The 27605-nt window shown below is 40.1% G+C and overlaps 1 protein-coding gene across 2 annotated transcripts; it reads right to left on the reverse strand.

Moving 5' to 3' along the window:
* Nucleotides 1-1052: 1052 nt before the first annotated feature.
* On the reverse strand, nucleotides 1053-25791 carry KNG1 (kininogen 1). Of its 2 annotated transcripts, XM_004424599.3 has the most exons (11): nucleotides 25488-25791; nucleotides 22849-22959; nucleotides 21764-21848; nucleotides 18109-18281; nucleotides 16886-16993; nucleotides 10576-10660; nucleotides 9260-9432; nucleotides 5259-5366; nucleotides 5056-5142; nucleotides 3245-3322; nucleotides 1053-1279 (listed from the first exon to the last, which is right to left on the reverse strand). In XM_004424599.3, exons 1-11 carry the CDS (start codon nucleotides 25677-25679, stop codon nucleotides 1199-1201), a joined length of 1281 nt encoding a protein of 426 aa, XP_004424656.1. In that variant the 5' UTR covers nucleotides 25680-25791; the 3' UTR covers nucleotides 1053-1198. The 2 variants fall into 2 exon arrangements, with proteins under 2 accessions (XP_004424656.1, XP_004424655.1); XM_004424598.3 differs by lacking the exon at nucleotides 1053-1279 and having other exon boundaries at nucleotides 1860-3322.
* Nucleotides 25792-27605: the final 1814 nt, after the last annotated feature.

Here is a 27605-nt window from a genome sequence, read left to right on the forward strand (position 1 = left end):
GCTAACATCTGTTGCCAATCTTCCTCTTTTTGTTTGAGGAAGATTTGCCCTGAGCTAACATCTGTGCCACTCTTCCTCCATTTTGTATGTTGGTCGTCACTACCACAGTGTGGTCGCCGATGAGTAGAGGGGTCTAGGTCCGCACCTGGGAACCGAACCCAGGCTGCTGAAGCGCAGCGTGCTGAACTTAACGACTAGGTCACAGGGCCGGCCCCTCATAAGGGTTTTTGGATTGAGATAATGATCATCTCAGAATCAGAAATTATCTTGATGTGTTGTTTTTTGTAATGACAACATTGATAATAAAGCCTCATGATGATATGGTGTAATGGAGTTCAAAAGGTCTGAGTTTGAATGCCAGCTCTGTCACATATTAACTGTGTGAAACTGGGCAGGGCTTTGTGAGCCACAGTTTCCTCATTGTAAAAGGTGAGCACAGGGACTTCAGAGTGCTTGTGAGGACTAAGTTACACACCAAAAGGAAATTGTCTAGCACGGTAAATGGCTATAATAGGCATTCAATAAATGTATTTTACTACAGAAAATTTAAAATCTCTATCACTTTTTATTCTAGTGGCTTTCTATTTTCTCCTTTACCAAGACCAGAAAGGTAATTTTAAATTTTCTTTAAACTTTTTTGAGGTTAGATATTTTCTGATAATGAGAAGTTGGTAGACAACACATTAACAAGGAAGTTTTTTTTTTTCTTTTTTGGTAATTATCTGGGTCATATAGAACAAGACAGATTACTCTCAGCTCTGGGCTGGGAAACAGGAGAAGGAGGAGGGAAGGAAGTGAGAGAGAGTCCTTAGATTCCTGGTGGAAACAGGACCCGCTAACCCTTGGTTTAGCAATGAGGACGAGGCCTTGGTGGTAGGGAAGCCCCACCCAAGAGATTCCCGCCATGGTGAGCAAGAGTGCTCCCAAGTCAGGCTAAGAGCCTCGGTGGTAGAGCCGCAGCACTGGGTCTCTGATCAGCTGGGCTCTGCTGCAGGATGGGTGTGGCTGAAAGGAGACCACTGTGAATTAACCAGGAGTGAGAACAAGGAGACAGAACTTTATTTCACCCAGCAACAGAGTGATAACATGGCATTCTTCTCTATTTAAATTCTAGCCCATCTTCTTGTCCTTCCAACGTGGGGTTGCTGACAGAGGTTGTTGGGGTTATTGTGCCAGGTGTGGAGATTCTGCCCACTGGTCAAGAGACCTCACTCTCAGATGCTGGCTCTGCCCCTGCCTTCTGGGGTCGGCCCACGTACTCGCAGGACCTTAGGTGCTTCTGTAAGTATAGTAAAACTCCGTTAATCTGATGTGATCATTCAATAAGAGACAAGTGAAGCAACCAGTTGACAACGTGAGACTTGTTCCTGACATCATTGGTTCTTTATTTAAAACTACAGACAATATTTGAAATGAAATAAAAACTCAGAGGCTTAAATGCATCCGAAAAATTGAAGGAGCAGTGACAGGTGCATCCACAGGTGAGTGTGGCTGTTCAAAGCCCGTTTCCCTAGGCAAAGCACAGCCAGGATTAAAATGTATGCCCCCCACGCATTTTAAGGCAACTAAAGACAGTCATATTATTCTCTTTTGCAAAAATCAATGTTCTTCAATGTTGTAGCAAGAAGATGATGTGATTATAAAGTGGGGCTAGAGAGGAATTTCCTCATAAAATTTCTGAACAAAATTAGCATCATATCTTGTGATTTTCCCTTGTCAATTATAAAAAAAGTTTCCTTCGCAAGTCTGCCTCTATATTACATTCTCTGCTTTCCATCCTTATCTAAACTCAGAGCGGCTGAAAACTAAGGATTACTCAATCTAGCCTCAGCAACAAATAAACAAACAGAAAACTCCTATTTGAAAGCCTTGTTGCAAAGAGTGGTTAATGAGTAAACAGAAATTATTGATTCATGAGAAACACTCTCACCCAGAAAGAGAATTCTCAGAATAGCTTTGTCAAGTGGGAGTAACTATTGGATGTAACTAGACCCTTTTGGAAACAGAAAGTCAATTAATTGACTTCTCCCTGTCCTCCCTTTGGCCAATCTGCCTTTCTTGTTGTCCCTCTTGGAGGTTTTATTATTATTTTTTCCCCATTAAGAATTTCAGCATTCAGTCTCTTGACTTCCCTTATTTTCACATGTGTTTGGGGACCAGATGCTGTAGTTTATTCAGAATGTCAAGAATCTTTGTATGAAAATTGATGACGTGCATTTTAAGGTACACGTTCGTTATCAGAAAAGCAAATTGCAGTAGGCCATAAGGCACATTAGTTTGTCTATTTTCTGTGCTAGTTAAGAAAACTTGTGAGGAAGACTCAGAAAGGATTTAGAATTCTGCACACAGTTTTATGTCATCCATAGAGATTGACAGTGTCCCCATTGGGAGTCTCACCACTTCTATCTAGGCTGTTCTGAAGCTTCATGGTTTTTGGTGCATTATATCAGGATATTTGGACACTGGGGAGAGGGATGATAAAGTGTTAAAGAAATACCTGTGGCTGCATAAATTAATTAAGAGCATCAGAGAGACTGAAATCATGAAATTCTTTAGATTCCACAGTTGGATTCATTCTATCAACTGGCTTCCAGGGGCGTCCAGGACATTTGGGGGGGGTTGTTTCTGGAAAATCAGATATCAGATTAAATGACAGGCTATTTGGCTCTATCTGGACGTCAGGGATCCAATCATCGTCACTATCTGTGGGAGCTAGTGGGGTATTAGTCATCACAGTTGCAAAGAGAGCTGAGTCCTGAAAGTCAGGAAAGGTAACTGCTACACCTGGCTGGGCTAGGGAAGGGAGGGGTGTTGGCCCTTCTGACTCCTCTTGTGTCTGTGCAGAAGACGTAGTACTATCTTCAGAAGAACTTGCCAAATGCTCTGTTTTCCAACCATTGTGCTTTCCTTTGTTTTTTCCTTTATTTTTATGTTTTACATGGCCACGACCATGTTCACGTTTATGTCCATGGCCAAGGCCATGAGTCCCTTGGTGTTCAAGACCATAGTTAATTTTCTGTTGATGTCCATGGCCAAGGCCATGTTGCTTTTGATGTCCATGGCCAAGGCCATGTCCCCTTTGGTGCCCAGAGCCTTGGTCATGCTCGTGTTTATAACCATGGCCAAGGCCATGTTTTATTTGCTTTCCATGGCCCCTGCCATGCCCACGAGTGGGTCCTTGTTCTTTTCCTGAATCCTGCTCTTCATCTTGTACAGGTGCCACGGAAGTGTGGAGTGGACTTACAGTTGTTCCTTCTTTTGTTTCCACCACTTGTGCTGCTCGGAAAGGTGAAAAACCTGGAGGCCTTTTCAGCAATGAGATCTAAACAGGAAATATTAAGATGAATGCATTACTGTGAAAATCACACTATCAATGAAGAAAGAAGGAACTGAGACCTAGCAATGCTATTTCAGTTTACAATGGGGCAAGTCTTTGTCAGATTTTAAATACTATATTAATATTCCAGAAAGGATGAAAATGAATAACATTTTTTCCTCTTTTGGTTGATCTTATAATTTGTTGATATTGATTATTGTTTCCAATAATATTCTAAGCTGGAGAGCTTTTTCTTCATCTGGAACAATTGGTTGGGTGAACTACATAATCTCTAGAGTACTTCCTAAGCCTATGATTATGTAAAGCCATGGCACATCATTTATTAACTGATACTATTTCTATTAGCCCAATTACTGCTTTTATCCTAAAAGGCCCTAAGTGGCTTTATGAGGTAAACATATAGGTAGCGTATATCCATGATCACTTTATTGGGCTGAAACACATTAGGACATGTTCATAAGCTTGAAAGGCAACCTTTGTATAACGTTTGTGTTCAATTATATACATACCTACACATGGCAAAAACCTAAATCAAAAAAAAGGGAGACGCAGCAACTTGCATTGAAGGTATGGATTTCGCATTATATCTACCTACACCTTCACTACCAGTGAGAACGTGATGGTTGGAGGCAGTGTTCAGTGGTGTAAAGAGCATGGCCTTTGGAGCCAAACAAGCCAGACCCTACTAGTTATCAGCATCCTGGTGAACAGATTGGGCTCCGATTTGACCTAGATTTGAATCCAAGTGCCGCTGACTTCATTTTTCTCCTCTGTGAAATAGGAATAATAGCAGCACCGGCCTCATAGAGTTGTCAGGAGGGAAAATATGTGTGAAGTCCTCAGTATAGTGCCTGGGACAGAGGAAGCACTGGTAATATTATTTACTCCAGGACCTCGGCATCTTCATTATTTTTAGTGTCTCATCCTAGACAATGGGGAAAGTATTACTTACTTCCCAGGGTTCTTTTAAGAATTAAAAAAGATAATGCAAACGAATGCTTATCAAACTTGAACGTGGGTATGAATCCCCTGGGGATCGTGTTAAAATGCAGATTTTGATTCAGTAGATGTGGAGTGAGGTCTGAGATTGCATTTCTCCCAAGCTCCTTGGACGTAAGCAGAGGGCAGTAGAGCACTGTGCCTTACCTCAGGCACATCTTGAAGGTGCATAGCTGGTGTTGGCTCTCCATAGCAGGGACTACACTTCACTAAGAGAAAGCCTATTGGATGATGGGACACTGACAATGTGTGAGAAGTGAGTAAGAGGACTGCTGCTCTCCTTTCTAGCCATAAAAAAGAGAGATCAGCACAGAAATGTGACACTTCTCCCCATTTTATTTATTTTTTAAAATTTTTTGTGAGGAAGACTGGCTCTGAGCTAACATCCATTGCCAATCCTCCTCTTTTTGCTGAGGAAGATTAGCCCTGAGCTAACATCTGTGCCCATCTTCCTCTATTTTGTATACGGGATGCTGCCACAGCGTGGCTTGATAAGCCATGCATCGGTCCATGCTTGGGATCCAAACCTGTGAACCCTGGGCCACCAAAGCAGAGCATGCATACTTAAACGCTATGGCACCAGGCTGGCCCCTGACTTCTCCCCATTTTAAAAAAGATAGTCTCCCCATTCATTTAAATAATGGTTCATTTTCAAACCCAAAATATGACTTTTCAGAATGAGCAAAATTGATCCAAGCTGACTGTAATTAGAATCATACCGTTTGTAGTGATTGACAGTTGACAGTAGGGTAAATTTTCTTCTCCCAGGGTATCACATAGACTACAGCCTTACAGTCTAGAATTTGCTATCCATGAAAACAGAAGCCAAAAGACAGAACAGTGTTATTCACGAGATACTTAAACAAGTATAAAACATCAAATAGATGTGTAAGAAATAGTAGACAATTGTGTTATTACTCACTCCAGATTTATGGATCTCACAACTATCGGTCAACTCGTCATTACGTTCCTTGGAACATGTGGTTTCCCTGGCTGTGAAGTCAATAAAATACTTCATTCCAGCCACCACCTGGAAGATTAATTAGCACAAAGTAGGAGCTTAATTAATATTGTAAATAAATCATATATTTTTACCCGAAGGACTTTTAGGGGAAAATATTGACATTTTAATTATATGCTGACCAACTGAGAGTTACACAAAAAAGTACAAATGCTTGACAACAAAACTTTCAGTTTGTAGGCACGTGTGAAATATTTGGCTTGGTTGGTCTTATTTCCTTTCCTAAACGGGAAAAGAATAGCAGGCTATAATTTTTATTTTTATATTTTTCTGAGTTTTATTGTTCAGCAGCTGTCAAATTCACCAGTAATTCAAGGGCTCAAGTGGTAATAGAATCTAAGAAATGTAGGAAGAAAAACTTAAAAATTTTCTTTAAACACGTCTTATTGTCCTGCCAAATCTTGAGTCAGAAAATTACAGAGTTAGTATCACTATAGAAATTATGTAGATTAAATTATGTGATTAGAAAAATTATTTGGATTTTCTAGTTTGCTTCTCTTAATTTTTTATATTAAGAAACTGTTTTTGTTTCTAGCAACAGTTTTAATTGTTATACAATGCTTTCTTTTAAGCATTTTGTGGCCCAATTTTCTTTTTTTTTTTTTGGTCTGGAAGAGGCACACTTTATTTATTTATTTAAAAAATTAAACACTTGTTTTTAACATACTCTGACTTCAACAAAATCCCAAGTATAGTTTTTTAACTCATTTTAAAATGCCATATCTTGTATCTCTTGTACACTTGAAAAATACACTTTATAAAAATGTTTTTAAATTATACATTAAAAAGTTGATATGGCCCAATTTCTAGACCAAGTTATTCAGTATTTAATTCTAGGATTTAAATGTGTGCGTGTATGTGTGTGTGTTATGGATTAAATGTATCCTCCCCAAATTCATATACTGAAACTCTAACCTCCAATGTGATGGCATTAGGAGGTGGGGCCTTTTGGAGGTAATTAGGTTTATTTTATTTATTTATTTATTTATTTTTTGAGGACGATCAGCCCTGAGCTAACATCCGTGCTAATCCTCTTCTTTTTGCTGAGAAAGACCGGCTCTGAGCTAACATCTATTGCCAATCCTCCTCCTTTTTTTTCCCCCAAAGCCCCAGTAGATAGTTGTACGTCACAGTTGCACATCCTTCTAGTTGCTGTATGTGGGATATGGCCTCAGCATGGCCGGAGAAACCGTGCGTCGGTGCGCGCCCGGGCTCCGAACCTGGGCCGCCAGTAGCGGAGCGAGCACACTTAACTGCTAAGCCACGGGGCCGGCCCCGGTAACTAGGTTTAGATGAGGTCATGTGGGTGGTGGCCCCATGATGGGTTTAGTGTCCTTATAAGAAGAGAATGAGACACCAGAGCTCTATCTCTCTCTGAAATGTGAGGACATAGCAAGGAGGTAGCTATCTGCAAGCCAGGAAGAGAGCCCTCACCAGGAAACTGAATTGGCTGATTTTTGGATTTTCCAGCCACCAGAACTGTGAGAAATAAACTCCTGTTGTTTAAGTCACTCAGTCTATGATATTTTGTTATGGGAGCCTGAGCTGACTAACACTGTGTGTGTGTGTGTGTGTGTGTAATATTACATAGCTATCAAAAAGAATACATCATATATGTCTGTTGACCTGGTGGGATGACCATTATGGAAAAAATGAAGTTATAAGGTGATAGTATGATCACATTTTTGTAAAAGCAAACCACAACAGTCTTCCCTATCTCTTTATGTTTTTTAAAAGCATAGAGAAAGTGTGGTAGGAGGAGGTCGAGGAGAGCAAAGAGTATATTCATCTGACAGCAGCTGGGACAAGCAGGGCAAAATAAACAGCATATGACAGAAATCGCAATCATTCACATGTGAAAATGGAGGATTTGAGAAGTTCTTGGTATTTGAAATATAAAACCAACTTGAAATGGGCATGCATTCAAACAAGACTAAACATGCAAGGCCAAGGCAAGACTAAAACTGTAAAATAAATCTTTAGCAATTTGGCAAATTGGTCATTTGGAGGTTGGCTTTTACCAAATTCATCTTACAGTAAATTGAGTGCCAGTATATTGGCTGCTTCCACCAAGGCTGCCTTGAGTGACCATGTCCAGGCAGTCAAATTGCTCCTAAAAGTAAGTTTGAAATTCTCACAATAGTCCAGATTGATGGGCAACAGGAGGGATGTCGGTTCCCTTCAATTCACAGCATTACCCATTGTTGTTTCCCTAGCATCCGTAGCATCAACAAACACACACACATGCTAGATGTTGATTAGTTAATTTACAGAGAGAACTGTAACTACTAAGAGGACTAGATATTCCTATTTGAGGATGAGTGGTTCTCTCCTTGACAGCAAACCTCCACCCTGCAGTATATGGTGGAGTACTGTACTATTCCTGCATCATTAAGAACAAGGGACTTTCATAGGAAAGCAGAAATAGAGAGTGAGAAGAAAAGCTGACAAATACAGGCATAGCATGGATTGGTATCCCCTTCAAGTAAGCCTAGTTTGGGTCACGTGCCAGTGAAATCAGGGACAGGGGGTGGTGGCATCCAGGACAGGAATAAGTGCCTGAGTTAGAGAGAGATCAAAGTGTCAGTTTTGATTTATTTTAATACCGTTTGTTTAGGGTTTTTTTCCAGTTATAGAACTAACACAAGAAATTAGAAAGATGAAAATAAATAGCCCCTTGTACCATCATGTAAAAACCACCACTGTGAACAGTCTGAGGTATTTGTTTCTTTTCAGTATTGTTTTCTGTACTTTTTTATAACATGATTGAAAACAGAAGGTATATTCAATTTTATGGCCTCTTGTTTTTCACTGCATATTTGAACACTAGACATTTCTCACCTCAAGAACTCGTCACAGAGACACTTTCAAATTGCTGCTTAATATTCCGTTGTAAGGATATGTCAGATATATCTGATCATTTGTATATTAATGATCATTTTGACAGTTTACCATCTTTTTGATTTTATAGTTAAAGCTACAATGAATATCATTGTATATAAAGACTCCTATTTTAGATTTCTAGAAATTCAATTACTGAGCCAAAAGTATGAACCTTTTTTGGTGAGATTTTTTTTTTACTGGATTGTAATGATCACATTGATTTGTTATAACTGTTTGGTTCCATTTTGATTACTTTCCTTTAGCTTGTATTTAGGGAAGCCAGTTTTGAGGTTCTAGAATAGGAATCTGTCCCTGAATACATTGGTCGTATAGGCAGTTGGAGGTGGAAGGGATTTGGGCTCTTCTAATCCAGCCACTCATTTTACAGATGGGGCCGCAAAGGCTGAGTGAGTCTGAGTGATTGCGCTGGGTCACCAGGGGGCTGAGGGGCTGATGCTGTGGTAGAGCTGGGTCTCCTGACCCCCAGACAGGACACTCCTATCCTCTACTGACAGGGCGTAGAAGGAGAGATGAATCCCCAGAGGGTACATTTGTAGCAGGGAAGGCACCCCAGGCAGGGGAGAAACACATGGAGATAAGAGTGTGAAGAGACTGACTGATGTGGCCAAGCCCAGGGCACTAAGTGATGCTACAATGAAAGATGAGTCTAGAAGGGCAGAGAGTAAGTCTTGCTTTTCCTAGCCCTGAATTTTATTAATTATGTAATAGTTGCTAGTATTAATACAGCACTTTAGAGTTTGAAAAGTGATTGACATACATTATCTTATTTGATTCTCACCTCAGTCCTTTACAGAGAGAAAATGGAGAGAATGTTCTAAATGACTTGTCCATGATCATACACCAAGCATGCAGCGAGGTTGGGACTTGAAATTCAAATCTACCAAGTCCATTCACCAGGTATACTGTTTCCCAATCCAAAGCCAAGAGCAGTGACAAAATTAGTAAGCAATTTGCATGTAAACTATAATATCACCATTTTTGTAGTATAATTTACAGACCTGTACTTTTGCTTTTTTCACAATGTCAATCTTGAAATAGAAAGTTCCGTTATTCTCTGCGTTAAGCTTTGCAATGGAATGATTCAGAGGCTCCTCCAGTTCTGAGCTGTTGACAGGTATATCTATGGGGCAGCCAGCGCAAATCCTGGAAGGTGGTTGTACAAAATCCTCCCCTGAAAGAATCAGGTTTTAAGTCAGCGTGTGCACTGAAGGAGCAGTCTAGCCTAGCACCTCTCCCACGCATGATCCAGCATCCATTTATAGAGGGCTACATGGCAGCCCAAGGCCCAGTAGTGGGTGGATGGAGGTTGTCTACCTGCCCTTTGCCTTACTGCCTTTCCTCTTTTCCTCTCCTCAGAGCCAAGTGTGTTTAGGGGAACATTCAATCAGAAGGTGTTAGTTAATGACTCAGTCAATATGCTGCACTTAGTTCCTAAGTTTTTGCATTTTTGATAGAAACTGTAAACAGCAATGCTTAACTTAAAGGAATGACTTTCTAGTGGGAAAATTTTAAGTCCTGTGATTCTAGTGAGCAGGCAGCTTGAGTAATGCTTTTTACTGTGGAAAGTATGCAATTATCTTCCAAGTAAGAGAAAAGCCAACTCTTGATATAAGAAATACTGACTTGAGGGGCCGGCCCGGTGGCGCAGCGGTTAAGTGCACACGCTCTGCTTCGGTGGCCCTGGGTTCCCAGGTTCGGATCCCGGCGCGCACCAATGCGCCGCTTGTCAAGCCATGCTGTGGTGGCGTCCCATATAAAATAGCTGAAGATGGGCATGGCTGTTAGCCCAGGGCCAATCTTCCTCAACAAAAAAGAGGAAGATTGGCATTGCTTGTTAGCTCAGGGCTAATCTTCCTCACACACACACAAAAAAGAAATACTGACTTGACCATAAACTCTCACTCTCTCCCTTTCCCCCCATTATAACATGCAGGAAAAAAAAATCTTTAATTGAAGGATTATTACTGAGTGTATAAAAAGAGATATGGTTACCCCAATTTACAACACCTGACGTAGGGACATCTTGCACACAAGGAAGACAAGCTGAGCTTATACCCGGAGGCCAGCTTTGCCCAGGGAACATAAATTTTCCCTTTTGTCACCATATTCCCTTCTGGCTACTTGCAGAGCAGTCTCGCTGCACCTGCTGCAGCACAGCTGAGAAGAGATGGGGTACAGTGTTCTCAGGAAGGTCTGTTGGTCATACAGACTGTGGCATATCATGGGAACCAAAGCACGGTTTGTATGAAAAGTCCTAGCCAGTTGTCTGGGACCGACAGGCACTCTTGGAGCAGCCACGTGTATTATCACATACCTGGTAAAAGGTTACAGTTCTGTGAGAAAGAAGCAACTCTTAGCTGAATATCCACTTGTGCTTTCCCCGTACATTCACCGATATTCTGGTTTTTAAAAAATATATGTGCATAAATTAAAAACGTTTTTAAGAACCTTTAAACAACTAGTAAAATTAAGAATAGGGTGTCAACTTTACAAATCATCGCATAGTCTAATTGCAAAAGAAAGAATAAGAAACAATTAAGTACTAGCATCAACAACAAACACACATCCACCAGCATACGGAAACATGAAATAAGGTGACAGGAATACCTCATATAGAAATAGTAACCATATAAGTGAATGGGTAAAATTTTCTTTTAGAAAGGCAAAGGCTTTCAGATTAAGCTAAAAACAAAATCAATGTATTACATCTTCAAAAATAATCTCATAATAAAAAAGATAAAGATTAAACATAATGGATGAGCAAAGCTATATGAGGCAAATATGAACAAAAAAGGACCTACAGTTTTATTAATGTTGGACAAAGTAAAGTTTAAGGCAACAAAAAACTCATAAAGGTTGTAAAAAAGATAATTTTATTTTAATAAAAAATGTAGTCTAGAAGCATGGAATCAAAATACATAAAGCAGAATACAGATATATGAATAGAAATGGATAAAAATAATTGTGGTGGGAAAATTTAATATATAACTATATATCTGACAGGCCAAATGGATTAAAAAAATAAATAAGGTCATAGAAGACTTGAATATGTAATAAAGATTTATTTAAATGGTATTTTCATACAGTATGCATGATTTAAAATGCTACTTTCATAAGTATGATGCAAATACTTTTAACTGAAAGGCTCAATAAATTTTGCAAATCCGAAACAATACAGGCCATGTTCTTTGACCTCAGCACCAAAAAGAAAAAAAAACTCCCTAAAAATTAATAACATAATTTTAAACAAATAAATAAATAAATAAACAAAAAACAAACTACTTGGAAATATAAACACACTTGCCTAAATAGTTAGGGTCTTCCTTGGATAAGGAAAAAAATAAAAAACAAAACAAGAAAAATGAGAATTCCACATAATGTTGCCAGAGCAGCATTCAGAGTTAACTCACTGCTTTATAAGCTTTCATAATTTAAAAAGAGAGACAAGAAACAAAGAAAACAAAACAACTCCAAATCTAGGTGTTTATCTCAAGCAGTTAGGAAAAAAAAAAAGAATAATAAACAGTCTTAAGGAAAACAAGAAGGAAGAAACAATAAAGATAAAAGCAAAACCCATGAATTAGAAAACAGAAAGCACTCGCACTAATATATAAACCCAAATGACCATTGTTGGGGTAAGGAAAAAAAGTCAAATGCAAAAAAAAGGCAACCTAGCAAAGGATACAGAGAAGTATAAAAATATAAGAGAGTACTATGAACAAGTGTACGCTAATTCAAGTCTCCAAAAAAGAGATGCTTTTCTGGAAAACTGTAAATAACCAACACATTTAACAACAGGAAGGAAACTTGAATGGATCAAGTACTGAAGAAGAAATAGAAAATGCTATCATTACTCTCAACTTCCATTCTACTTTTCACCTCCAAACAACATAAATGTTTTATAGATGAATAATTTTAAAAATTAAAGAAATATATATATTTCCATGCTATATAAACTGTTTCTGAATATAGAAAATAGTAGCAAACTACCCAACTCATTCTATAAAACTATAATCTGAATTCCAAAACCTGAAAAAATAATGCACACACAAACACACCAAGAAAACTGTTAAATCACTTTCACTTATAAATACAGATGTAGAATTCTTAAATAAACTAGAAATAGAATCCAAATGCACATTTAAAGAATAATTAACACTAAACAAATAGGATTTGGTTTAGGAATCTAGAGATTACTATTAGGAAAGTTGTCAAAATAATATAACAGATTAAATTAGAAAAACATAATATGATATTTCAATACATATACTAAAGCATTTTCTAAATTCAACACCGATTCCTTATTTAAAAACAAAACTCTAAAGATCAGAAATGTAAGGATGCTTCCTTAACATGACAAAGAACATAGACTAGAGAACAAATTTTTTGTAAGAAAATATTATGGGATAAAGGTTGTCGCGGATTTATGTAGAAGGAAAGAATGTCGAGATATCTGGTTATTATCTTGAAAAAAATCAATTTAGATACCTCACATAATATATCACAATTAATTCCAGATAGGTTTGAAAGCTTTTAAAAATAGTGACTGTAGACAAACTAGAAAAAGAAACAAAGTGACTGCTGAACAAATGATGGAAGAATTGAAAAAGAAAATATGGGTAGATTTGGTCACCCATACACAAAACTAGTTGTAAGTCAGAAATACCATAATGAAAACTAAAAAGTAAACAACTGAGAAAATATGACAAAGCACTGATACCTTTAACATATAAAGACTATTTTCTGAATTAAGATTTATCCCAAAGAGAAATGGGCAAAGGATCTAGAAGACAGTTTGTAAATTCCACCCATGAATTTCTTACAAATGTATGAAAACATAACGGTTAAATAAATGCATATTTACTACATTTTGATTGAGAAAATGAAAACTAAAAATGTTTTTGTCTATGAAATTAGCTAAGTTAAAAAAAATAATACTGAATTCTATCAAGGGTATACATTGCTGATAGGATGTAAATTGGTGTATTTGGCAAACAGTTAACCTATATAGAGAGAGTTTTAAGAGCTTTTATACAATTTTATACTATGTGTAAGGCCAGGACTTTATCTGAGGAAAAAGTAACAGATACAGAAACAGCTTTATCCTCAAAAATTTGGTGAGTTATTAATTATAATAAAAAATGGGAGTGGGCCGGCTCCGTGGCTTAGCGGTTAAGTGCGCGCGCTCTGATGCTGGCGGCCCGGGTTCGGATCCCGGGCGCGCCCCAAGGCACCACTTCTCCGTCCAGCGCGAGGCCGAGTCCCACGTACAGCAACTAGAAGGATGTGAACCTATGACATACAACTATCTGCTGGGGCTTTGGGGGGAAAAAAATGAATAAATAAAATCTTTAAAAAAAAAAAAAAAAAAATGGGAGCAACCCAAATGTCCAAAAATAGGAAAGGAATTAAAAAAATAATTTATGGTGTCTTCACTAGGATATTACACAGTTATTTAAAAAGAAGTTTATCTGGAGTTAATGACATAGGAAAATTCTTAGGTGAAAAATATGTAGCATGTAAAATAAATACAACTATAAGACAAAAAAAATCACCAAAATTGTCCATATTCCTCCCAAAAAGGACAAGAGGGAAATACACTAAGATATCTTTGGGTGTTTGGGTATGTGGTTCAATATTATTTTTTTCTATGTTTCTGCATTGTCTTGAAGTTTTCTATAAACGTGTATTTCCAAAGGAACACATGTATAATAAAAGTCATATTTTTTAAAGATACAGGGAATATCACACTTCTAATACCTTAATTTTGGATGGGGAGAAGGATGCTGGAAGTAGTCCAGGGGTCTCAATTCTATCAGCACATTTGATTCACCCGAGAAGCTTTTAGATCATCCTGACTCCAGGGACCCACCCAGACCAATTACACCAGATGTCTGGGGTAAAGCTAGCCAAGTGATTCTCATGTGCAGCATGGCCTGAGAACTACTTAAGAAACCTCTTAAATCAGTGCCTTTCAAATTTTATCGTGCAAATGAATCACCTGGGAATCTGGCTAAACTGGCAGATTTCAATTCAGGAGATATGGGACAGAGTGAGTCTGCTTTTCTAACAAGATCTCTGGTGATGCTGATGTTGCTGGTCCTTTGAATAGCAAGGCCGTCAATCCTGCCAACGGGGGGCAAAATATTTCGTTTATATTTACGTCCTTTAATTATTATAACAACTCTGTGAGATAGGGGCTATTATTCTTCACTATTTTACAAATGAGGAAGTGGAGGCTCAGAGAAATCACACCAAAAATTTGATTGGCTTTGTGACTCCAACTGGCCCTTGCATCTCTGTGTTGCAAAGAGAGGACTAAATTGAGGCCTTGCAAACAGACATAGAAGGATTAAAGCCAGATAACATTCAGGCCTATATAACCTCAAATGGCTAACTAAGCACAAAAAACAGAAGGTGTTAATAGATGCTTAAAAGACCAGACTTGACTCATACTGACAAAATAATAGCTAGAGCAGATGTTTTTAGAGAGTTCCTCTCTCTCTTTTTACTATGTTTTTTTATTATGGTCAAATATATATAACAAAATTTGCCGTTTAAACCATTTTTAAGTGTATAATTCAGTGGCATTAATTACATTCACGATGTTGTGCAACCATCACCGCTATCTGTTTCCCATAGTTTTCATCACCCCAAACACAAATTCTGTACCCATTGAGCAATAAATCCCCATTCTCCCTCCTCTGAGCCCCTAGTAAACTCTAATTTACTTTTCATCTCTGTGAATTTGTGTATGTTAGATATTTCATGTAAGTGGAATCATACAATATTTGTCCTTATGTGTCTGGCTTATTGTACTTAAGGTAACATTTTCAAGGTTCATCCATGTAGCATGTATCAGAACTTCGTTCCTTTATATGGCTAAAGAATATTCCATTGTTATATATATATAATATATTATATATATAACATTTTGTTTATCCATTCATCTGTTGATGGACGTTTGAGTTGTTTCCACCTTTCGGCTATTGTGAATAATGCTACAATGAATACTGGGATGCAAGTATTTGTTTGAGTCCCCATTTTCAATTCTTTGGGGTGTATACTTAGGAATGCACTTGCTGGGTCATGTGGTAATTCTATGTTTAACTTTTTGAGGAATTGCCAAACTGTTTTCCACAGTGGCTGCACCATTTTACATTCCCATCAGCAATGTACGAAAGTTCGACCTTCTCCACATCCTCACTGATACTTGCTATTTTCCAATTTTTTTAAATCATAGACATCCTCTGGGTGTGAAGTGGCACCTCATTGTGGTTTGTATTTACATTCTCCTGATGGCTAATGAAGTTGAGTATCTTTTCATGTGCTTATTGGTCATTTGTATATCTTCTTTAGAGAAACGTCTATTTAAATCCTTTGCCCATTTTTAAATTGGGCTGATTGTCTTTTTGTTGTTGTATTGTATATGCATTCTTTATATATTTTACATAATAAACCCTCATCAGATATGTGATTTGCAAATATTTTCTCCCATTCTGTGGGTTGTCCTTTCACTCCCTTAATAGTATCCCTTTTACTTTTTTTCCCAATTATGAAATAAATACATTCTCTCTTAGAAACATTGGGAAGAGTCAGAAGAGTTCCAAAACTGTAAAGAATCAGAAAAAGCACCCATAGTTTCAGCTGAAAGTTAACTATATTTTATATTTTGGCGTATTTGTTTCCCATCACTTTTTATGTTTACATTTTCTTTATATGTTTGAATGAAATTTTACATATAGTTTTGTATCCTGCTTTTTTTGTTTTTTACTTAACATATTATAATCCTTTTACTAAGTCACTAAAAACTCTGTAAACATAGTTTTAGTGACTGCACATATTCTACTGTATGGATATACTGTAATTTACTTAACTATTCCCTAATGTTGAAAATAGAAGTTATTTCCAATTTTTTCTATTAATAATAATGCTGAAATTAACATCTTGCTGTCTGGATTTCTCATTTTCTTCCCATATAATAGAATTTTAGAAGTAAAATTAGTAGACTAAAGTGTTTTCAGCAATCCCTTGCTTAAAGCACAGTCTTCTGCTAAAATACAAATATCCCCGGGAAGGTCATCAGGCCTTAGCCATCTGAACATGCACCAACTACTGCCACTGTGACACGCTCTCTTTTAACATATGTTTGGTTCAGATAACGAGACCATCCTAGGAAGGGTCACTAAGGGACAGAGACTCAGGATGTTTTTAGTAAAGATAAGGTAGGGGAGGGAAGGTGAGAAAAGAAGCAGAGACAAGTTTAAAGTGAGGGATTGTCCTGGGTAGAGCTCGGGGGCACATGGGGAAGAGAAGGAGACAGGAAAGTGTGAAGACATGAAAAGACAAACTTGATCATGGCATCATTTTGTCTCAGGCTATTCCTAGTCCCTGGTCACATCTGTAAATGCTTATTGCTAGATGTGCAGATTCCTTGACCAGGTAGGTAAGGCAGCTTAACCAGTGACCTGAGCTTCAGAGTTCCCTCATAAATGTGAATGTGAACTGGTGACTGTCATCTAAAATTTTAGTGACTGGGTCTTCCTACACAGTTGAGAGTTTCCACACCTGTAAACACTGGACACAAAATGCTAAGACTTATAATTAGATTTTTGTTTACTTACACCATTCAAAAGGGACTTGCAGTCTGGAGTTAAGAATAGAAAATTCGCCTTGGAACAATTAGTTTGCACAACTGAGTAAGTAATATCATAGTTCCATCCAGCCACCACCTGAAACAGTTTTGGATTGGATATTTAAAGGACAGTTTAAACATCATTGACAGTGTTATGAGGACCTTAGAATACTGTTTGGCATATCAGAAGTGCTCATAAATGTAAAGTATTATTAGTAGTAGGCAAAAGTCATTACTGAAGAAATGTTGAGCACTTTCTGACTCTCACATCCCTCAACACAACACACACACACACACACACACTCCTACACACCTGAAAATGAAAAACAATATATAGATGGAGTTACTGTATTTCCTTAAGTAAGACCTAGCGATATTTCCTTGGCTAGGCATCAGAAAAAAAAAATGTTCTATTGAATTTTGTGAAATATTAATAATGCTCTTGTAGATGGATAAAGAAAACTTTGGAGCTGGAGTGGCCTTTACTGGTAAGATCTCAGGTTCCCAGACTGCCAGGCAATAAGATTTCTGCCGCTTGATCCTGGGCTAGTCCCACCCTGCTAGATGGATGTGGACGTATCTGAGTGGAACATGCAGCTTGCGTGAAGGCCGGTTGGAAGGTCTATTAAAAGCAGGGAGTGTTACCGACCAAAGTGAGCCCCTCATAAATAGGGGCTGAAACACAAGGAACCAGTCAACTCTCAGCAAAGGCTTTGTGAACTGAAGCAATGAAAAGACCAGATTTCTTTCTTTTTCTGATGATATGGAAACTGTAATTTAGAGGGTACCCAGAAAGCTGTGCCAACCTTTCTAAATTTAACATTTTGGAGCCAAGTTTGACTCACGATAGCTAGGTGATATAGTTTTCTTAAAATCTTAATTAAGGCCAGAATGACTTTTCCATCTCACCATCTCTAGGAAGAACATGCAATGCTGACTACCCGCTCATTAGAAACAAATCTCACAGGAAGGGGGTCCGAGCGGCCCCCGTTTTTCCCTTTACATATTGCAGTGTCTGAATCACTGGCTAGAGAGAAAGCCCTTTGCCTCCGATGCTAGTCATACGAGACCAGAGAAGAGCTCCTCACCACCCCGTCATGGAATCATACGTTTTCCTTCGGCCAATGGTTTACTTTAGGTAATGAAACCCTAAATATAAAGATCTAACACGTTTTAACAATACCATGCAAAATGAAAAATTAAAGAACAAACCTGTCTTTGAGCTTTTTTTACTTCTCTAAGAGCAAAGAGGTGGGAATGACCCGTGTTGTTGTTAAAATATTGCACGGCATGTCTCAGAACGGGTTCCAAGTCGGGGCTTGCAGTTGATATGGGGTGCAGGCAGCCAAGGCATTCGTACTGGGCTGTCACCACAGGGCCCTCGGCTTGACAAAGAGCAGGCAAAGAGGCAGCGTTAAGGAGCGAAACCCGCTTTCAGATACATTGCCCTAAATGAGCAAGATAATTTAGAAGGCCATCATAAACAAACTTTCCAGGAAATCCTAGTATGCATTAGGAAAAGAACGCAAGACCACTTTTTAGTCAGAGAAAAACACTGATCATTACTTAGGAACATCTTACATGCATACTATTGTGCATGATTATTTTAAATTTATTTAAAAGTCATTTCAAATTATAGAAGTAATACATGAATTTATCCTCTTATAAAAAGTAAAACAGTATAGATATATTATTATTTACTTTTCAGTGCTAATTAAAGTTCCTTGAAGCCTGGCTCAGGGGATAATACGTTTTGTATCAATTCAATCCAAGAAACATTGTATTTTGCACCTGCTGTAATATGCCAGGTACTGGGCTAGGCCACGTGGGCACATTAATAACAGCCACTGCCGTGAAGGGTTGGGCAAAGTCTAGTGGGAGAGACAGACTTGCAGATGGATCATTTCAATATAATGCGACAAGAGCTTGGAAAGCCGGGAGCCTGGAGTGAGCTCAGGGAAGACTTTCCTGAGGAGACGAGGCCTGAGCTAAGAAGAGAGAAGAGTGGTCGAGGACAACCTGGCAACATGAGGTGTGAGGTCTAAGGAGGAGGAACGGATGGCTCCCGAGAAAGCAGGATGAGGCAGGGACAGCAGTGTGGAAGGCGGTGCATACACATTTTGCCAGAGCTTAAAGAGGGAGGCAGGGAGGGGTGACTGAGGTCTTAACAGTCAGTAGAGAGAGTCCTCTGCTGTTGAGCCTGGGCCCCACCCTGGAGGCCTGGTGTTGCTAACTATACTTCAAGGGCCATGTACTCCTGGGTGGAGCTGATGAAAGCTATGGTGCCCTCCCCAGGGAAATGCGCATTCACAACGTTCTCCACGAAGTTTCAGGGTGTTCATAGACCCTCTGAAGTGATTTAAGAATGGTCTGCTGTAAGAAAGGGGAGCCACTGAAGGGGTTTTATTTACTTATTTTTCTCGTGAGGAAGAGTGTCCCTGAGCTAACACCTGTTGCCAGTTTTCCTCTTTTTGCTTGAGGAAGAGTGGCCCTGAGCTAACATCTGTGCCCATCTTCCTCCATTTTGCGCGTGGGTCACCACCACAGCATCGCTTGATGGGTAGTGTAGGTCTGTGCCTGGGATCCAAACCCAAGAACCCCGGCTGCTGAAGCGGAGCACACCGAACTTAACCACTACACCGCCAGGCCAGCCCTGAAGGGGTTTTAATAAAACCATGTAAAATATTAAAAAAGAAGTGAGTTTATATTAAATTACCAAGTAATGTTCATAACAGATAGCCCTCACCCGCTGGTCAGGAGAGGCACAGGCTGCCAGACAGGGAAGGTAGTGAAGGAGTCCTGGGCCCCTTCCCCCAGGGGGTTTGCTGCCCGAGTGTGTAAGATCCACACAGAATGAGGGGGCCAATAGTGTTCTATACACTGTCCCTCAGTTTTGCAGGTCAACACGGCTGCACTTGCAACTCCTTTCTGGCTTTCTCTCCGTAAGTGTGTGTGTCAGGAAAAAGATTTGCTAGGTGAATATTCACAGCTTTTCCCCTCCTCTCCCTGCAGAAGTTATGTTGAACCAGGCTAACAGGCAAAGTCAAAAACATGGAGGGTTACATGGGAAAGGAGGAGAATTACTGATGGAAGAACCAAAAAAAAAAAAGATGAACACAGGAGGGGCCAGCCTGTGGCGCAGCAGTTAAGTTTGCGCGCTCCACTTCTGCGGCCCAGGGTTCGCTGGTTCCGATCCTGGGTGCGGACATACTCACAGCCCATCAAACCATGCTGAGGTGGCGTCCCACATAGAGCAACTAGAAGGATCTACAACTATGACATGCAACTATCTACTGGGGCCTTGGGGAGGAAAAAAAAAGAAAAAGAGGAAGATTGGCAACAGATGTTAGCATGGAGCCAATCTTCCTCAAAAAAAAAAAAAAAAGATGGAACACAGGAGAAGAAAGACGAGATGGAGGGAAGACCAGAGTCTGGTTTGCCTGACCTCCAGGGCAGCTCTGACCTGGGCTGAGAGAAGAGATGAGGCAGTCTTTTGAGGGTGAGGGGAGGAGGGTGATGGAAAGTCAGTTTTTCTGGGTGACAGAATGATTTTCCACCCTACCCCAACATTTCTAGAGGGATGATTTTTAATTAAAACAAAGATTTAAAATGTCAAATTCTGAAACACATCTGGCCAAATCTGGGTTTCAGATAAGGGATTGTGGACCTAGTAGTAATTTCTGACAATATGGCAAAGGGCTTTTCCTCTCATAGTGTAGAAGTGCTGTGTTCTGGATACTGTGAAAATCTGCTTATGAGATAGAGTTATTAAACTGAATAATGAAAAGCTACTCTCAAAATTTTTTTTAAATTACTTGTGATTTCTTTTCCACTTTTCTTCGACTACAACTTCTTGCAAGAACCGGAACTCGAGGGATATAGTTTTTGTGGGCTCCATACGGATGACGAAGGCCGGAATGGAACAACTGCCACTACGGTGAGGTTCAATAGTGTGACTGAGATGCTCTTATGGAGCCTCATGTACTTAAACCCTACCTTGCAGAAGGCCAGTTCTGGGACGGCTTTTGTGATTGACATCACCTAGATGTGCCCATTCTTCTGTAACTGGCACCTCTGCCACAAAAGGGAAGGAGCTAATAGTGGTTATAGTTGGTGATAAGTTGCTCCATACTTTATTCTAAAGGAATTTTGTTTATTGAGGGTCTGCTATACCAACTCTGCTAATTATTTGCTGTGGGATCTTGGGTCAGATACTTAACTGCTGTGGGCCTCAGTTTCCTCATCTGTAAAATGGGGATATTAATACTTGCTTCATAGAGTTGTTGTGAGGATTAAATAAGTTAATACATGGAAAGTGATCAGAATGTGGCTGGCAATAAGAGCTTAATAAATGTTAGCTAGGATTACTTTCATCCTGATCATCATTCACACATTATGATGATTGTACCCTCAGGCATATCATCTAGTTTCAGTCTATAACAATCCCATGAAGTGGGAATTACTGTTATCCTCTTTGATAGATAAGGAAGAGGAAAGCCAAGCAGGTGAGGAGCTTTGAAAGATTCCAGGCCAGGTCCGACCTCAAAGCCCGTGCTTTCCTCACTCTAGGATGCTGCCTCCAATCAAGGCAGTTTTTGCATCTACTCACCTTTGCAGGGCCCTTGCACACACCTAATACAATGCTGCACTCGAGGAAGAGAGTCAGGATAGGGCTGAGGGGATGACTGGCACAAGCCTGGCCCCAACCTCCGGACTCTGCCACTCCACCCTCCCAGCCCCCCGCCCCCAAGGCTGCAAATGGCACCCCTATGGCTGCCCTCTGGGAGGGGACTTTGTCTGGGTTGTATTCCTGGCACACAGAAATGATTCATTTTTTTCCCCTCCAGCCACCGGCTGGATCAGCTACCTGGAGTAATCTGGCAGGTTTGGGTAGCCACGGAGAACCTCATATCCTCACTCTTCCTTATGGTCGCTGTGCATTCTCCTGTGGCCTAAAAAGAAAAAACCGGAGACCATTTACCTTAATCTTTCAGAGGGAGAAGTCCACCTAATACTCTTGCTAAATATGGTTTTCCTTTTTTTTTAAATTGTCAAGATTTTTTTCTAACAGCGTTTTGAGACACAAGAATGAATGTTTTTGTAGCCTAATGATTATCTTTTAGAATCCATTGATATTTGGGAGATGTTGGAGGAAGGGCAGTATAAATGGTGAGGTTTTAAAGCGTGAGTCTTTGTTTTGAGCCCTGAACATATTTCTTTTTCACCAAAATGTACACAACGCCTTAGGACCAGCCTGCCAAACTCTTCTCTTGATTTACCTGTCAATTTCAGTGTTCAAACTGCGTACACATGCCGGTGTTTTGACATTAAAGAGGTGATTCCATGGACTGTGAAACATGTGGCTTGCTTCCTGGCAGATACCACCTACAATCCCCCTTAATTAAGGCAAGACAACCAGCTGTGGTGTGCCAGGCACATGTTAGGCATCTGGTTAAGATAGCCATTGTTATTAAAACAAGGTCCTTTGCATAATGGATCATTTCATTCTCCAACAACCTCATCTCCTGATGAGGTCAATTTTAAGTCCCTGTTACAAGAGAGCACAGGGTTCCCAGTGGTCAGCTAGTTGGAGGCAGATGAGGATTTGTACTCAGGCCTGTTCGATTGAAGCACCCACACTCTCCCCTCACCAGCCTCGATCTCAGCCCAAATGCTGATCTGTTGTCTCTCTGGGGCCTGGTCCACATGTCCCAACTGGTCATTAGAGTCCCCTTCTTATGGGCGGGCTTACTTCATGTTTAACCACTGGCTTCTCCACGCCTTTTCTGTCTATGCAGAATACATCAAGCATTTGACTTGTCTACACATTTGAGGGTTTATGTGCATCCCTCACAAACAGACTCAGAAATATTAATCACCCCAAAAGCACCAGTAGAATAATCTAGCAGGCTCGGAGAAAATTGGAGGCTCAGGAACTGTCAACATACTTACAGCTTGCTCAGAATCTTTGTAGTCGCAATCCTGCCAGGTTGTGCCATTTCCAACAGGACAATCACCCTCCTTGATTTGGTACTTGAAGGAATAAAATGTGTCAGGGTCATCCTGAAAAAAAGCAACCAAAGATACGTAGGGTTCATCCAACTGACCCAACAGAAAATCATTGGAGTGGGATCTGGTGCAGTTATGAATATTTGATCTTGATTTGATTCAATTAAGGCAAAACATTTATTAAAAATCCTGAAAGTTATAAATATTTACTTGGAAGAATGTTCATAATATATTTACAAATACATATATTTTAAGTTACAAAGTAGTATCCATAGTATTAGCCCATTTTTAAAGAAACCAATTTATATGTAAATGTATGATTTTTAAAAGTCTGGAAAGTTATGCAGCAAAGCTGTTAAAATGTGTGTCTCTCAGTGGTGGGAGTACAGTTGTCTTTCACTTCTTTATACCAACATTCCAGAATTGTCTATTTTTTTTAACAAACATATATTGTTTTTACAATTAGAAAACAAAGAAAAAGAGAGCTTTATTCATTTTTGAAAAAAATGTTAACAGTTGTTTCTGGACAGTGGGGTTAATTATGGGTAGTTTTAGTATTTTTATTTGCTTTGTTTTGTTTTCTATTTATTCTAGCATGTCATGAAATAATATACAAAACTCTTAAAGTGCGAAGGTGCTGACTTAGATGAGCTTTCAGATGCAAAATCCTGGCATGTCGAGCAGCAAGGGACCTGAGAGGCGATGTTGTCCAGCCCCTCACTTTGCAGGTGAAAGAAAGGAGGCCCCGAGTAGATAGGGCACGGCTTAGGCAGCCTCCCCACCTTGGAAAGGCAGAGCCAGCCCCAGATCACAGGTCTCCTGACTCCCGAGGCAGTGCTCTCTTAGAGCCTGCGTGGGTCACAGTATTTGCATCCGAGAAATGATGGTGTCAAACAAGGTAGTCTCTGAGGTTCCTTCTAGGTCTCAGATTTTGATAAAGCAGTAGGTGATAGTGGTATAGGTGGTGCCTACATGGCAAAAGCAAAGATAAAGAGTGATTCTCCGGACCTTTTAGAACAAAAAACCACATTTGCCATGGATGTCAGCCAATAAAGACAACAACAACAAACTGTGGCTTGACAGCACGAGGACTCACATGACCACACTAGTTTGTGAAACAGAATGGCTCCATTTTACTTTCAGAAAAAAAAAAAAAACTTGTCCACTGGGCTTCTTTCTTTATCCTCATCATGTCAAATGGCGGGATTTTTTTCGCTACCAAAGTAAACAATTGCTTAACTATCACAGAGATAACAGTGTTTTACAGCGAAATTCATTTAAACAAACTGTTGAAAGATTAGTATTTCTTGAAATCACACATCCTATCAAGATTTGTCTCCAACAGGAGTGCATCACTCAGCGAAAAAAATATTAAAAACCAACTAGAACATTGCTGTTACCTTTGATGCATTCAGCTGTGCAGACTTCACAGCAGATATTTTGTCTGATGCAGTAGAACCATGGTAATCTCACTTCTGACTCCTCTTAGATGTACCCCCTTCCCTTTCCCCTAGCTTTATTGAGGTATAATTGACAAATAAAAATTGCATGTATTTAAAGTGTACAACTTGATAATTTGATATATGTATACAATGTGAAATGATTGCCACAAGCAAGCTAATTAACACATCCATCACCTCACATAGTTATGTTTTTTATATGTGTGGTGAGAACATTTGAGATATAGTCTTTCAGCAATTTTGAGTATACGATACAGTATTATTTTTATTTTTTTTTTAAATTTTTATTTATTTATTTATTTTCCCCCAAAGCACCAGTAGATGGTTGTATGTCGTAGTTGCACAGCCTTCTAGTTGCTGCATGTGGGACGCGGCCTCAGCACGGCGGGAGAAGCGGTGCGTCGGTGCGCGCCCGGGATCCGAACCCGGGCCACCAGCAGCAGAGCGCGTGCACTTAACCGCTAAGCCACGGGGCCGGGCCCAGTGTTATTAACTATAGTCACCATGCAGTACATCAGATCCCCAGGACTTACTCATCTTATAACTGGAAGTTTGTACCCTTTGACCAACATCTCCCCATTTCCCTCACCTCCCAGCTCCTGGCAACCACCATTCTACTTTCTGCTTCTGTGAGTTCAACTTTTTTAGGTTCCACATATAAGCGAGATAATGCAATATTTGTTAGACGTGCCCCCTTAAGCACCCCTTCCCCACCCTAGCTCTGGAGGTCTTTATATTTCAATCCAGGGCCGGTCACCCAGTAAATCCTCTTGCTGCAGCCTGACTGAGTTCCTGGATTCTCCCACTCTGCATAGTCCCTTTCAAATTACTCCATCTACCCTTGTTTCATTTCACCTTGGGGTACTGCTCCTCTGATCACCCAGGCTGCTAACCTTGGTGGCCCAACCACTAGTCATACCGTGCCCTCCACCCCCAGGCCGGAGAGTGGTGTCAGTCTTTTATAAGAGCTGTAAGCTTCTTCCTTTAATTATCAGTTCTTTGGTGATTGGCGTGTGCGTGTGTGTGTGTGTGTGTGTGTGTGTGTGTGTGTTTGTGTGAGGTCTGGGCTCTGAGCGACAGCACAAATCCCAAATGACCTCAAGGTTCAACCAGCCCACTCACCGTCTTGGTGACTTCCATGACGCGGTACAACACAAACTGGTAGCCACTTTGTTTCCCATTGTTATATTTCTTCAGAGCCGTGTCCACAGCCTTAAATACATCCTCATCATTGCAGTCGATTTCTTGCAAGGACTCCTGGGTTACACTTAGTAGCAGCCTGGAGCAAAGGAAAATGATGGCAATTAATTTCATGACTTAACAGTCTCCCTTTGGGAGTTTCACCAAGAATTGGGAGCCAACTTGAATGCTGATTGTAGCGATCTCCAGCCTCTTATCTCCTCTGCGCTCCACTCTCTGCCTCAGTGCTCTGGGGCACTGGTTGGATTCCTGCTGCCGTACACTATTTGCCCTATTCCAAAAGGACAAATGGCTCTGCTGGGTTATCCAAGCAGATTTCAGGCTGGACTATTACAACACAGGGGTCAGTGACCTGCTTGTTTGCATTTGAGAAGCATGTGGGTGCACAGAGCACATTTCCAGGTGATTGCACAACTTTGTATAGCAAATCAGAGCAGACTCTAATAAAGGAGGAGAAAAAAAAACACCAACCACCTCTGTCATTGCCTTGTGACTTTCCCAAAGTCATTTACAAAGGTCACTACAAGTGACAACAATGCAACAATGAGTACCATGTGCAGACACCTTTCAATAAAATTTCTTTGCAGGATGTCTAGCTGCAGAGAAGCAGGCTGCTACCAATCATATTGCATGCCTGGGGAGCCCATGCACAGGGACACAGTGAGTCCTGTGAGTCCTACACCAGGACATTGGTGCAACTAAAAATAAAATATGGGCGTCCTGTCTGGTCTCTGGCCAGGCCAGCTTCTTTCCACTCAACTGTATTAGTTCTAGAAAGGAAAATGCTCCCCAGGGTAGAGGAGACAGGGGAGAAGCATAAGAGATGGGTTGAGTGAAGCCCCTTATCCTCTGTCCTTGCTTCTTGTTTCTGGTTTGGTGGATATGAGTGTCTTTCACTCATCAAGCCTAAGCAACTTTTCTGATCAAGTTAGACTGTTCGGGGAGAGGAGGTCTAGGGTAGCCCTTAGTAGATGTTTGCCCTCAAGTCTAACCATCCCTCCCCTGCAAAAAAAGACGTTTGACTGCTTTGTTGTTGTTGATAGAGTCTCTTGCTTTGCCATTCAGTCTCCCCGAAAGCCCCTGGAAAAGAGGGATCACTGTGGGCTAAATGGTGGCCTTGTAGTGGAGTGGCAGGAACATGAGCTTGCCAGTAAATCCAACCTGGATTCCAATCTAGCTGTGCTAATTAATTGCTATGTGATCCTGAGCAAGTCAGAGTCATGTAACCTCTCTGCTTACAGTTTCCTCATCTGTAAAATGCAGAAAGTCATAATGTCTCATCAGGGTTTTTTGAGGAGTGAATGAGATAATATATGTGCAGGGCCTGTTAATTAGTTCTCATAAATTATATCTAAACTTAGAGTGGGATGGTTAATCTGCAACTTACTAAAGCAGTTTCAGGTCATGGTGATGGCAAAAGGTAGATTCCAGTGTGAGTTCAGGGAGGTGGAGGGCTGAGTATAGAGGGAAAAAAACACAAGGGTGGAAAAGACTTGGGTAAATTCTTAGGCTGGGAAGAAGGAGGGGCCCGCAAAGACGGGGAAACTGAATCTGGGAGAGTGAGGGCCTGACTGACGGTGCACGGTGCAGAAGGAGGCGGAAAGGAACACAAAGCTGATCATGGTGGGCGTTTCAAGTGAAGACTCAGAAACAGGACTTGGCAGTGTGTATAGGCAGGATAATCAACAGGAAAGAAAATGACCTGGGAGGAGGCCAATCTGGGTTCTAATCCCACAATTTACTAATTCTAACAAACATTCATATACTTTTTAGCTGTCACGTAGCAAAAAAATCTAGAAAAGGAGCAATCAATGGTATGTTGTCGCAACCTCTAGTACAATGTAAGCTCCCCAGAGTAGGAATTGTTTCTGACTCTGTTATTCACTTGAGGCAACTGTGTTTGCATATTACGAACGCATTTAATTGTAATGAATTGAGAGCCTTCAATCCTATATTTTCCAGGTAATATTTTCAATAACTCAAGCAATGTTTGTGAAAATACTTTATAAATTATAAAGCACTACTCAAATGCTTCCGTGA

Source organism: Ceratotherium simum, chromosome 15 (assembly GCF_057802395.1).
Source record: "Ceratotherium simum simum isolate JZ-2026a chromosome 15, ASM5780239v1, whole genome shotgun sequence".
In the NCBI taxonomy this organism is placed as follows: Eukaryota; Metazoa; Chordata; class Mammalia; order Perissodactyla; family Rhinocerotidae; genus Ceratotherium; species Ceratotherium simum.

Bases quoted from the DNA above. Each gene is read 5' to 3' on its own strand.
- KNG1 (XM_004424598.3), bottom strand. From the start codon at position 25,679: ATGAAATTAATTGCCATCATTTTCCTTTGCTCCAGGCTGCTACTAAGT. The intron at 10,661-16,885 runs GTAAGTAAACAA...TTTAAAAACCAG, and splicing joins GCAAGTCCCTTTTGAATGGT to AATATCGGTGAATGTACGGG. The intron at 3,323-5,055 runs GTATGATTCTAA...TTTCCTGTTTAG, and splicing joins ACTGTCAATCACTACAAACG to ATCTCATTGCTGAAAAGGCC.